Raw genomic sequence first — 12,988 nt, 5'->3', positions numbered from 1 at the left:
GGAGTTGGCTCGACATGAAGTATTTTTATTCCCTTATTGAGATGGAGAGAGTCAAGATATTCATTGAGAGCCTCAACTACAGTATCCAATAAGGGATGGCCTGAGAGGCCAACTGGTCTTACTTTCCAAGATGCGATAGAGATTTCGAGGTGCTTAGAGCCTGTCCACAGATAGTAGAGAGAGGGGGGGGATGCCAAGAGGTCCCGTGATTCAGGTGGTTTTAGTGGTGCCTCATCTGGAGGCCAGGGGCATCATAGTAAAGACCGTCCTTTTAAGCCTGCTCAGTCAGCCCATCAGGTTCCTCGTGATTCTTCAGTCTGTCACAATTCATACAATGCTCGTTCAGGCCAGTTATCTTTCAGTGCACTTCCAGCACAGAGTCCATACCATGCTTCATTGATTTAGGGTTTTTTCGGCAGATATTAAGGTCCTCGGGTCAGTCTTAGAGCTAGCAGCCTCACCAGATGAGAGGTTGCTTTGAGTGTGGAGACTTGAGTCAACACAAGAGAGATTGTCCTAGACTTCTGAGAAGTGTACCATGTCAGGGCACCCAATCTATGATTTCGAAGACAACAGCTACACTACTCGCACAACTATATAGGGGTGGAGCCTAGTCTGATCAAAGCCGTCCTAGAAATGGAGGTCAGTCCAGTGAAGGACAAGCCTATTGTTATGCATTCTTGGGGAGGCCAGAGGCAATTTCTTTAGATATTGTGATCACAAGTATTGTTCTAGTGTGCCACATGGATGCTTCGATATTTTTTTACCCTGGTTCCACTTATTCTTATATGTTATTATATTTTTCTTCTTGTCTGGTTATGCCACGTGATTCTCTTAATATTCTTGCTTATGTGTCCACACTGGTGGGAGATTTTAATATTGTGGATCGAGTCTATCAATCTTGTGTGGTCACTATTTGTGGTTACGAGATGAGGGTAGACTTGTTGTTACTGGACATGGTTGAACTCAAGATTATTTTGGGTATAGGTTGGCTATCTCTGTACCATGCTATTCTTGATTGTTATACTAAGACTGTGATGTTGGCTATGCCGGGGTTGCCAAGGTTGCAATGGAGGGGGGTTTTGGGTCATATCCATAGTAGGGAGATTTCATTTTTGAAGGCTCGACGGATGGTTGAGAAGGGGTATTTGGTGTATCTGGACTTTGTTAGAGATGTTAGTGCGGATACTCCTACTATTGATTCAGTTCCAGCAGTGAAAAAAATTTCAGATGTGTTTCCTGCAGACCTATCGGGCATGCCACCCGATAGGGATATTGATTTGGTGCCGGAAACTCAGCACATATCTATTCTATGGTATCATATGGCTCCAACTGAGTTAAAGGAATTGAAGGAGTAGTTACAAGAGTTGTTGGATAAGGTGTTCATCAGGTCGAGTGTTTCACCTTGGGGTACACCAATGTTGTTTGTGAAGAAGAAAGATGGTTCCATGAGAATGTGTATTGATTACAATCAGTTGAACAAGGTCACTATCAAGAACAAGTATCCACTGCCTCGCATTGATGATTTGTTTGATCGACTTTAGAGTGCCAAGGTATTCTCGAAGATTGACTTGAGATCGGTTTATCATCAGTTAAAGATTAGGGGTTTCGGCATCCCTAAGACGGATTCAGGACTCGCTATGGGCATTTTGAGTTCTTAATGATGTCTTTTGACTTGACTAATACCCGTGCAACTTTCATGCATTTGATGAATAGTGTGATCCAACATTATTTGGATTCTTTTGTTATTATGTTCATTGATGATATCTTGGAATGTTCTTGTAGTAGGGAGGAGCACGAGCAATATTTCAGGATTGTGTTTCAGATTTTGAAGGAGAAGAAGTTATATGTAAAGTTCTCCAAGTGGGTATTTTTGTAAGATCAGTGGCATTCTTGGGCCACGTAGTGTCTAGTGATAGGATCAAGGTGAATCTGAAGAAGATTGAGGCAGTTCAAAGTTGACCCAAACCTTCTACAGCTACATAGATCAGGAGTTTTCTAGGTTTGTCTAGCTACTATCATCGTTTTATGGAAGGATTATTGTGGCTCCATTGACCAAGTTGACTCAGAAGGGCGCTCCATTTAGATGGTCTAACGAGTGTGAGGAGAGCTTTCACAAGCTCAAGGCTGCTTTGACTACAACTCCAGTATTGGTTTTGCATTCAGGATCGGGGATGCATATTATCTATTGTGAAGCTTCGCGTGTTGCTATTGGTTATGTATTAATGCAGGACGATAAGTTGATTGCCTATGCATTTTTCCAGTTGAATCCCTATGAGAAAAACTATCTGGTCCATGATTTAGAGTTGGCGGCAATTGTGCATGCGCTTAAGATTTGGAGGCACTACTTATATGGCGTATCATGTGAGGTTTACACTCATCATTGGAGTCTTCAATATATGTTTAAACAGAAGTATTTGAATTTGAGGCAGCGGAGGAGGTTGGAGCTATTGAAGGATTCTGATATCATTATTTTGTATCATCTGGGTAAGGCAAATATGGGAGCGGATGCCTTGAGTAGGAAGGCAGAGAGCATGGGAAGTTTGGTATTTATTCCAGTTGTGGAGATGCCTTTGGCTATGGATGTTCAGGCCTTGGCCAATCAATTGTGAGATTGGATATTTCTGAGCCTACCAGAGTTCTTGCTTGTGTTGTTATGCATCGTCCTTGTTTGAGCGCATTAAGGATCGTCAATATGATGATCCCCATTTGCTTATCCATAGAGACACGGTGTTATGTGGTGATTCTAAGGAGGCGGTTATTGGTTATGATGTTGTATTGCACTTTAGGGTCGGAATTGTGTTCCTAATATGGATGGTTTGAGGGATTTGATTCTTGAGGAGGCCCATAGCTCATAGTATATTATTTACCCAGGTGCTACAAAGATGTATCGTGATTTGAGGTAGCACTGGTGGTGGAGGATGAAGAAAGACATTGTTGGGCATGTTTTGCGGTGTTTTGTCAGCAAGTAGAGTATGAGCATAAAAAACTAGATGATTTGCTTTAGAGGTTAGATATATCGGAGTGGAGGTGGGAGCGTATTACTATGGACTTCGTGGTAGGCTTTCCACGGACCTTGAGGAAGTTTGACGATGCCGGGTCATTGTAGACAGACTAACCAAGTCTGCGCATTTCATTCCGGTCATGACTTCTTACACTTTAGAGAAGTTGGCTTAGATCTACATTAGGGAGATTTTCTATTTATATAGAGTGTATGTTTCTATCATTTCGGATTGGGGCACTTAGTTTACATTGCACTTTTAGAGAGTCGTTCAGCGTGGTTGGGCACGCGAGTGAAGCTGCGTACTGAATTTCACCCTCAAACGGATGGACTGTCTGAGTGGACCATTCAAATCCTTGAGGATTGGGGCACTTAGTTTACATTGCACTTTTGGAGAGTCGTTCAATGTGGTTGGGCACGCGGGTGAAGTTGCGTACTGCATTTCACCCTCAAACGGATGGACTGTCCAAGTGGACCATTCAAATCCTTGAGGATATGTTGAGAGCCTGTGCTATTGATTTTGGAGGCCAATGGGATCAGTTTCTACCATTAATAGAGTTTTCTTACAACAACAACTACTAGTCTAGTAGTCGGATGGCTCCGTATGAGATATTATATAGGAGGGATGACGTTCTACGGTTGGTTGGTTTAAGCCTGGTGAGGCTAGGTTTTTGGGCACAGATTTGGTTCGTGATGCCTTAGAGAAGGTGAAGTTGATTAAGGAGCGACTTCATACAGCGCAATCCATATAGAAGAGTTACATTGATAGGAAGGTTTGTGATGTGGCCTTTATGGAGGGTGAGAAGGTTCTTCTTAGAGTTTCGCCTATGAAGGGTGTAAGAGATTTGGGAAGAAGGGCAAGTTGAGCTCTCGGTATATCGGTCCATTCAAGATTCTAGAGAGAGTTGGAGAGCTAGGTTGTACGCTTGCCTTGCCACCCAGCTTGTTGGGAGTTCATACGGTATTTTATGTTTCCATGCTTCGTAAATATCATGAACATCAGTTGCATGTGTTGGATTTAAGTTCAGTGCAGTTGAATGAGAACTTGCTATTGTACCCTATTTTGCACAGGTCAAAATAAAATATAACTTTTGGTTTCCCTGAAGTTGATAAAGAAGAGTCGTCACCTAATGTTTAAAGGTATACTAGGGTACCTATAAATCTATAACGATCATTATCTTAAAGGTCTACTAAACCAATGAGATCTGGGTAAGTGTTCTAGTTATTCTAAGAGGAAGGTGTTAGGCATCCCTTAAATTCTACCTGAGGTAGTTCCTTAAACTTAGGTTAGGTGCAGGGAAAGGATTGTCTATATCCTAGTTGATTAATTATTTAAGCTACTAAATGGGCTTCTATAAAAGTCTTGTATAAATGAAGGAAATATTTATTTTGGAGGAAAGGTTTGTACCTCCTTTAAAATGGCAACATTTTCTTTTAAAATCATGTCGTAAGGTCTACGAAAACAATGGATTATTTGAAAATGTGTACTCTATGCTACACCCTATATAAAATAAAATGTACCTTGTTTGTTTATTTGAAACGTTGTTTGGCAAGATCAATACATTTCCCAAAGGATATTTGATTTTGTTTCTTTGCAAAATTGAATCCCTCTGTATAGCGAAATTGCCTCTTTGTTTTAAAGTAATTCATCCACCTATGTGATTCATTTGAATGTTTTCAAAGAGAGATTCTTGTCTAAACTCAAACAATTCTGCCAAGGCCTATAGAACAAGCAAAACTCATTAGACAAAGTAAGTAAACGAGGAAATATTATTTTTGCTAAGCGATTAGTTTTAAAACATTCAAATTCCAAAAATGTTATGATTGTTAAAATGATTAACCTTACTAGTCACAGTTACCTTATTAAACTCAATTTGCCTAAAGTCTTCCTAAGTGATCAAAGTAAAAAAAAAAAAGATTCCAATGTCAATGTTAGTTCATATACAAAAATAAGACAATAATAATAATAATCGTTTCAGATGAAGGGAAAGAAAGTTAAACTCTCATATTGGGCTGACTGATCAGTCAGGCCCAGCTAGGCTCTAAGCGGCAACAAGCTTCAGTAGACAGCAAGGATACAATCTAATTCTTTGAACTTGGGCCTGAGTTCTTAAGTCGGCCCAATGATCATGCAAAGAAAAAGAGAGGAAAAAAAAGAAGTCAATTAGTATGTGTAAATAAAGGTAAAGTAAAAATAAAGTTTACAATAAACATGATCTAAATATAACAGAGCTAAATTTTTCTTTGTGCTAATCCCCTGATGATTAATTAAGGTTGGTAATTATGGGCTTAGGGTGAACCATATTTACTTATAAGGTTCCTCTGTGAACCCCTGGCACTTCAGAGTTTACACGGATCTCTTGGACCCTGATCAGTGCTTGTGCCAGGGAGATGTACCTTAATGGTAAAGTCAAGCCCTGACCAAACACCCTTAAGTACTGAACCTCAGTCTTCTACAGAGGTTTAAACACAAAGAAACCTCAACCTGACAGTCTCACATAATTAGCATGAAATAAAAAAGTACTGAAGATCCATTATAAGACTTTTTAAAGATTCAGCCACCCAAAGATACCAACAACTTGGAACAAACAACCATGTTAGGAATTGCAATCATCATTAGAGTAAAAAACCATAGCAACTAAGAACTAATACAAGCTTGATCTTAAACTATTTATCAGAACACAAGATATAAAGATAGGTCATCACATGTGAATTCTCAAAGTTTTAATAGTTGCAAAGGCTTAAAGGTTGGTTCTAAACCATTTCATGTAGCACAACATTTACAGAATACTCCCGACAGTCACTACTGAAACACAGTCGAGAAAAGGTTACAAAGCACAAAAGACTAACTATATACTCCTGTAGATAGGCTCTACTATTTACAATTTAATTTCAAGACTGCCACTATAAATGTTAAGGCATCAGTAGTTAGCCAAACACATTGCACTCATTTACTGATTTTATTAGAGATCTAGTGCTTCATGAGGATCCAATCTAACAGAATTCCTTTAAAGGAGGATTAGATTGTTAGAGATAACTATAGAACACCAGAGTAGTCTCAAGATAGTCTTCCAACAATAATCAAACACAAAGTTGTAGGTCTCACTATATGCTAAACAATCCAAGCTAACACTTTATTCAAAATCTGTCTAAAGGAGTCATACTAACAGTAAGAATTTATGAGCACATTGAGCATGAGTAGGATGGTCAACTTCTTGTCCCACTATCATATCCTATAGGCAAAACATGAAATTGCACATTAGGGTGAATAATACTCATTCAAACTACCAAGACCAACAATGTCTCCATATATTGCATAACGACCCTCTGGACAGTTTTCAAATACCACACATGCATGAGATGGCAATAATGCTTATTCACAGTTGATCTAGGAAGGAGGGATATGTGGTTACAAGTTAGCATCTATTTGTTCAAGCAATCATGATAAATAAACATATGGATCACACTGATATAATTGAACATAACAATATGATATTATAAATGAAGTAGTCAGTTAGAATCATTCAACTAGCTAATCAAAACAACATGATACGGATCATCCAAGTAAGATGGTATAAGCATGAGAATCAACAAGGATCCTTCAATTAACCAATTAAAGAAAAACAACATGGTAAGAATTATCCAAATAGAATAACATGAGAATCACCCAATTGGTTAAACAGGAGAGCAGGAATGTTTATGGACATATTCAATTAACTTGATCAACATGAGAAAAATAGCTGCCATCACAGAGATTAATTAACTCAATCAACATAAGGAGTTAACAGTATGAGGCTCACAATAACATCATTTCAATTAGTTAAGGAATATACCAAATGACATATCAATATGAGAAAACAGAATCTAATCATAAAATGTTGACTCAAATAACAACATAGGAGATAATCATAGTTATTAGCAAGAAATATTAATTAACCAAATGAAGAGTAACACAAGCAGTGAAACACACTTGAGGATCACATACTTGACTAACGAGTGTCATGAAGAAGAATAGGCCACGATTAACAGAAAACATCAAATGAACAGAACCACATGACAATTACACAAAATAACTGAATAATAAAAGGGGCCAGTGGTTTACTGACCTTCTTCGGAGTACCAAATCAAGTAGAGATAATTACTAGCTATTTAAAGACCCAATCTCAGAATCAATTTGTAGTGGTCGAACTCGAGCAAAAGTGAAAAATAAGAAGATTAGAGACTTTCAGAATATTTTAAGCAGATAGCTTTTCTTATATTTTTAGGGTAGTTCGTGTTAGGTGAGAGCATTAAAGCTCCTATTTATAGTGTCCATCAGAGTCTTTGGGTTTGTTTGAGTTTGAATGATTTAGTGGAAGATGACGAAGACACTGATGAGAGCAAGAGAAGAAAAGATGAGGAAAAAACAGAGGGGGAAATCAGAAGGAGAGTTTTACCTGCTTGAAATGATGGAGGAATTAAATGTTGAGGCCAAACGGATTGCTGGTTAAAACCAATGTCCAGAGGTAACTGTGTTTGACCTCTGGACCAAGAATCATCATAGTGATGTCTAAGATCTCATAAATCTATAATATGCATGCAATGACTTGAACGAATAGAAGATGAAATGATTATATTCTTGTTCTTTCGTATTTTGGTCTATTTCGGGGGTTGGGATTCAAAATCGGGTGAGAAAAAAGAAAATCTCGGCGGGATTCGCGGTTGACAGAGGAAGAATGATAAAACTTTGACCGATTTGAGTGACCTTGAACGATTTTGTGCAAGGTTTCAGGTCTGAGAGGGTCTGAGAAGATGAGAAAAAAGAGGGAGGAAGAGAAAAGAAGGGCGGTCGGTCTCTGATGGAATGATTAAGGTTTGTGGAGGGGTTGGCTAATTAAATTGAGAGACTGGACAGGAGCCGTTGGATCACTTTGATCAATGGCTCCAAATATTTGGAGATGAAAAAGAGAGAAAATGTTTAATTAGGATATAACGGGGGCCGTTAGATCATTTTGATCCAATTGTGGAGATAAAATAATGAGGGGTTAATAACTAAAAGGGAAATAAGATTAAATTTGGACCGTTGATGACTTTAATCAATGGTCTAGATTATTTGTGTTAGTTATGTGAGTGGTTCGGAGGGATGACATGTCGCGTTGTGATTGGTAGAGAGTAAATGGCGTGGATCGCCAAGTAGGATGGTAATGGGGCTGCCAGACGGGGTCAAGGGTGTTGGGCTAATGTTTCGGGCCAATTGAAGGCTGGATGGGAATTTAAATCATGGTCATATTGAATTAAAATCAATTGATTACAATTGTAGCATATTTTAAGTTTTAACACCCTTTATAATTAAATTAATTAGACTTATTTAATTCTAATACAATATAATTATATAATTAACACACGTATTAATAATTAATTACTATAATTAGTTTTAGATTTTCAAAAATAATTATAATACTCATCTAAAATTATGAAAACTAATTTTAATTAATTAAAGTAATAGAAGTAATATAATTATAAATATTTAAGACTAAATTATTATTAATTATGAATTAATAATATTAACTATTATTATACTTATTATTACCTATTATTTATATCTTGAGAAAATAGATATTGTTAATTTTTAAAAATACTCTACTACATTTATTGCTTACCAATAAGTGTAAAAATCTAATGTAAAAAACGGGAGGGTCAAAGTTGGCTGCCAACAGCCTCCCCTCTTTGACCGGATATTCTAAAAGAGTTTGCGAGCAAAAATATTGACTTAATGACCAATTTTGCCCTGACTTTAGACATATATTGCAGAGATGGTGTATAAAATTGTGAAAGACCATGACTAATGAGATTACAGCCGAATTCTGACTTTGAATCGCCTATATACCTCAGGCTTAACGAGGATCGTGATATATGTAGTTCTGGAATGATGATTTGGAGAGTGTTATGCTTGCATGAATTGCTCCAGTATCGTGTTATGACGATACCGCAAAACTAAAAGATTTCAAGACCTAATAACTTCTAAATTGCAGCTTGATTATAGGATTTGAGGGATTTTGACAATTTGAAGTTCTACTGATCGAATTGAGTTGGAAACTAGATCCTTGGCTCGCTTATGGGTCTGTTGTCCCTCATAGCAGCGTAACCTGGTTTGCTGCTTAGGAAAAGTTCCATGTTTGTAATGTTTGATCGTGCAAAAAGGAAGATACACACATACCCATATATTGTAATGCAAATATGTTAGGATATAATGAAAACATGCAGGAACAACAATGCCTGGCTGCCGCCTAGTCTTTATTTGGGATCTCTGGGCGATAGCATGTTTTAATCTGAAGTCTTCGAGCTATGGAGCATTATTTGGGATGTCGGGGATGGGATGTTTGAATTTTGACTTTGACGATTAGTCGGGCTGTGTACCGTTCTGAAGTTGTCGGAGCCTTTGACTTTGAATTTGAAACTCCACGCGATATGAGTATTTGACGTTGAATTTGTCTTTGAATTTGAATTTCCTCGCAATGGGAATATTCAACTTTGAGTTTGAATCTTCGCACGATGGGAGTATTCGACTTTGAATTTGAATCTCCGCGCGTGGGGAGTAGTTGACTTTAAATTTGAATCTCCACGTGATGGGAGTATTTGAACCAAACAAGAATGTAAAAATGCATGTAAGCTGCACGAATAAAATACCAAAACATTCAAGATTAAAATAGGAAAGTAAATGAGCATCCCAAGAGAAACTCTTGACTGTAGAACTAATTTACGATCATCCATCAGTGGAACATATGATGAAATTGAATGGTCCGTCGTTCGATTGGCAAAGTTGGCGACGAGGTTTGCACATTCTATTTTGGAATCTCCGATCTGGTGGAGCAACAGTGCGATATATACAAAAGTTCTCTATTTGGAAGAGCAGACGATGCGATCTGTATAAGGTGCTCTGATTGGTAGAGCAAACGGTTTGATATATACAAGGTGATTCGATTGGCAGAGCAGAAGGTTTGATATGTAGAAGGTGCTCCGATTGTCAGAGTAAATAGTTACATACGTACAAGCTGATCTGATTGGCAGAGCAAACGATTTGATATGTACAAGTTGCTCTGATTGGCAGAGCAGACGGTGATCTGGTTGTGTCGAAGGCTTGGCTCTATGATACTTGTAAAGAATTCAATGTTAATCCTTAGCTATATGAGACTAAAATGAATTGAACGATAAAGGAGAATTGAGAGCTCATGAAGTTGTAGCGAGTCTGGCGTTGATTCTGGTGCTATCTTGCGCCTTTTGATTCTTGTCAATCCTGCTCTCAAAGAAAAATTCTTAGTAGGGGAAGGGAGTTGATCCGTATTGATCGTAAACCTGGCCTTGCCCTGAATTAGTTGGATTATGTCATGAGGTTTGGCAAGTGGAAAAGTTATTTTTTAAAAAATGATTTATGTTTATGGCAAACTCCGTCATTCTGGATTATGACATATTTTGATGCTTCCTTCGATACGAGTATCATTTCTGGGTGGCTCTACTCTTCTAACGACGCCTTCCTGGATATGCCCTTGATGATGTAGCTTCCTTGCTGATGCGATCATTTCCTAATCTAGACAATGCATTACAAAGGCTTTCCTAGGGTGGTGACCGAAACTTTTCAGGTTACTTATGTATCCAAAGGAATCAGGTCTGAGCATAGTTTGAGGGTATGTGTAAATAAAATATTGAACCGAGCCTAACTCAGGCATCCTACGTATCCAAATGGAATTAGGTCAAAACATAGTTCGATTACAATAGATGCAAAATGATAGAATTTTGAAATGATATGACTGAGTCTGACTCAAACTGCCTATGTATCCAAATGGAATCAGGTCAAAACATAGTTCGGTTACAGTAAATGACTGAATCCGACATAGATTGCCTACGTATTTTAGCCAAAGGAAATCAAGTCATGGCGTAGTTTTGAATACATGAAAATGATATTTGGATTTTCTATTACAAAGGTGGGACTGGACCCTACGTGGGTTGCTTACGTATCCTACCGTGGGAAGTCAGGTCAGGCGTAGTTATGTTGCACAGAAACATAATTCTATCGCCTTCAAATGTAGTATCTCTTGATCATCTGAATTTATGGGCTTCGTGCACACTCTACTATCCATTTCTGCTAAGATTAATGCTCCTACGGACAATACCTGATAGACCACATAAGGACCCTGCTAATTTGGCGCGAATTTCCCCTTAGCTTCTTCTTGATAGGGAAATATCCTCTTCAAAACCAGCTGTCCCATCATGAATTGCCAGGGTTTCACTTTCCTATTGAATATGTTGGCCATTCTATTTTGATACAACTGACCATGGCAAACGACATCCATCCTCTTTTCATCGATGAGCATGAGTTGTTCTTGCCTGACACGTACCCATTCCGCATAGTGAAACTTGGCTTCCTGGATAATTCTTAAAGATGGTATTTTGACCTCTGCAGGTATTACAACTTCAGTACCATATACCAGAATGTACGGCGTTGCCTCGGTAGACGTCCTCATATTGGTGCAGTAACCAAGTAGGGAAAATGATAGTTTCTTATGCCATTGCATGTGATTGTCCACTATCATTCGCTAGATCCTCTCTATGTTCTTGTTAGATGCTTCAACTGCTTCATTCATATGTGGTCTATATGTTGTGGAATTATGATGGATGATTTTGAACTTAAATTTCCCTTATGAGATCGCTGTTGAGATTGGCTTCATTGTTAGTTATGAATGACTCCGGGATCCCGAATCGGCAGACTATGTTGTTATGGACGAAATCTGCCACTACCTTCTTGGTAACATCCATGTATGTGGAAGATTTGACCCATTTAGTGAAGTAATCGATGGCTACCAAGATAAAACAATGTCCATTTGATGCGGCCGGTTCTATGGGTCCAATTACATACATGCCCCTAGCGACGAACGGCCAAGAAGAACCCATCACATTCAACTCATTTGGCGGAACACTGATGAAATCCTCGTGAATCTGGCAATGGTGACATTTCTACACATATCGAATACAGTCCTTTTCCATGGTCATCTAAAAGTATCCAGCCCTTAGAATATTCTTGGCTAAAGTGAAACCGTTCATGTGAAGCCCGCACATTCCCATATGTATTTCTTTCAATAATCTCGTTGCTTCAGCAACATCTACACACCTTAATAGACCCAAGCCCGGGGTCCTCCTACACATGACTTCCCTATTAAGGAAAAAATGATTTGCCAATATCCTCAATGCTCGCTTCTGACCATTAGTGTCACTCTCTGGATATTCTCTCACCTCGAGGAACCACTTGATTTCATGATACCAAGGTTTGCCATTTGGTTCTTCATCTACATAGAAGTAGTACGCGTGCAGATCCTGGATTTCTACTTCGATAGGGTCAATGAAGTTCTTGTACGGGTGTTGAATCATGGATGACAATGTTGTAATAGTATCGACAAACTCATTCAAGATTCTGAGAACATGTTTGAACTCAATCTTAGTGAAATTCTTACACAATTCCTTTACACAATGCAAGTATGGAATGATCTTGACGTTCTTGGTGGTCCATTCTTTTTGGACTTGGTGGATCAGCAAATCAGAATCTCCTATGACCAAAAGTTCCTTGACGTTCATATCGGCCTCCATCCTAATTCAAATGATGCATGCTTTGTACTCCACCATATTATTTATACAGAGGAACCTTATCTTTGCTGAAATCGAGTAATGTTGTCCTGATTCGGAGATTAAGACTGCCCCAATTCCAACTCCCTTGAAATTTGCAGCTTCATCGAAGAACATCCTCCATCTTGATTATGACTCTGAAATTTCTTCCTAAGTTAACAACACTTCTTCATATGGGAAATACGTGGTAAGTGGTTCGTAATTTTTTTCCACCATTTGATTCAGCGAGATGATAGGCCAATGCTTGTCCTTTAATAGCTTTCTTTGTCGCGTATACGATGTGGAACTGACTGAGAAGTATCTGCCATTTTTTTGATTTTCCCGTAGGCATCGTCT

General features: G+C 38.5%; 3 protein-coding genes and 1 long non-coding RNA gene across 4 annotated transcripts; 1 reads left to right on the top strand and 3 right to left on the bottom strand.

Annotated features, from left to right (window-relative positions):
- The first annotated feature begins 929 nt into the window (after positions 1–929).
- Positions 930–1,358, top strand: LOC138909134 (uncharacterized). The gene has a single exon (XM_070200298.1). It carries the CDS (start codon positions 930–932, stop codon positions 1,356–1,358), a length of 429 nt encoding a protein of 142 aa, XP_070056399.1.
- A 3,565-nt stretch (positions 1,359–4,923) lies between these two features.
- LOC104116753 (uncharacterized) lies at positions 4,924–7,652 on the bottom strand. The gene is made up of 2 exons (XR_690917.2): positions 7,438–7,652; positions 4,924–5,110 (listed from the first exon to the last, which is right to left on the bottom strand). It is a non-coding gene; the product is annotated as an uncharacterized lncRNA (long non-coding RNA).
- Positions 7,653–11,172: 3,520 nt separating this feature from the next.
- On the bottom strand, positions 11,173–11,568 carry LOC117273011 (uncharacterized). Its single transcript, XM_033652084.2, has one exon. It carries the CDS (start codon positions 11,566–11,568, stop codon positions 11,173–11,175), a length of 396 nt encoding a protein of 131 aa, XP_033507975.2.
- Positions 11,569–12,025: 457 nt separating this feature from the next.
- Positions 12,026–12,616, bottom strand: LOC138909133 (uncharacterized). The gene has a single exon (XM_070200289.1). The coding sequence runs from the start codon at positions 12,614–12,616 to the stop codon at positions 12,026–12,028; it is 591 nt and encodes a 196-aa protein (XP_070056390.1).
- Positions 12,617–12,988: the final 372 nt, after the last annotated feature.

Source organism: Nicotiana tomentosiformis, chromosome 1 (genome assembly GCF_000390325.3).
Source record: "Nicotiana tomentosiformis chromosome 1, ASM39032v3, whole genome shotgun sequence".
NCBI classification, from domain to species: domain Eukaryota; kingdom Viridiplantae; phylum Streptophyta; class Magnoliopsida; order Solanales; family Solanaceae; genus Nicotiana; species Nicotiana tomentosiformis.
The sequence above is the reverse complement of the archived record's forward strand: the minus strand, read 5'-3'. Positions and strand labels throughout refer to the sequence as shown.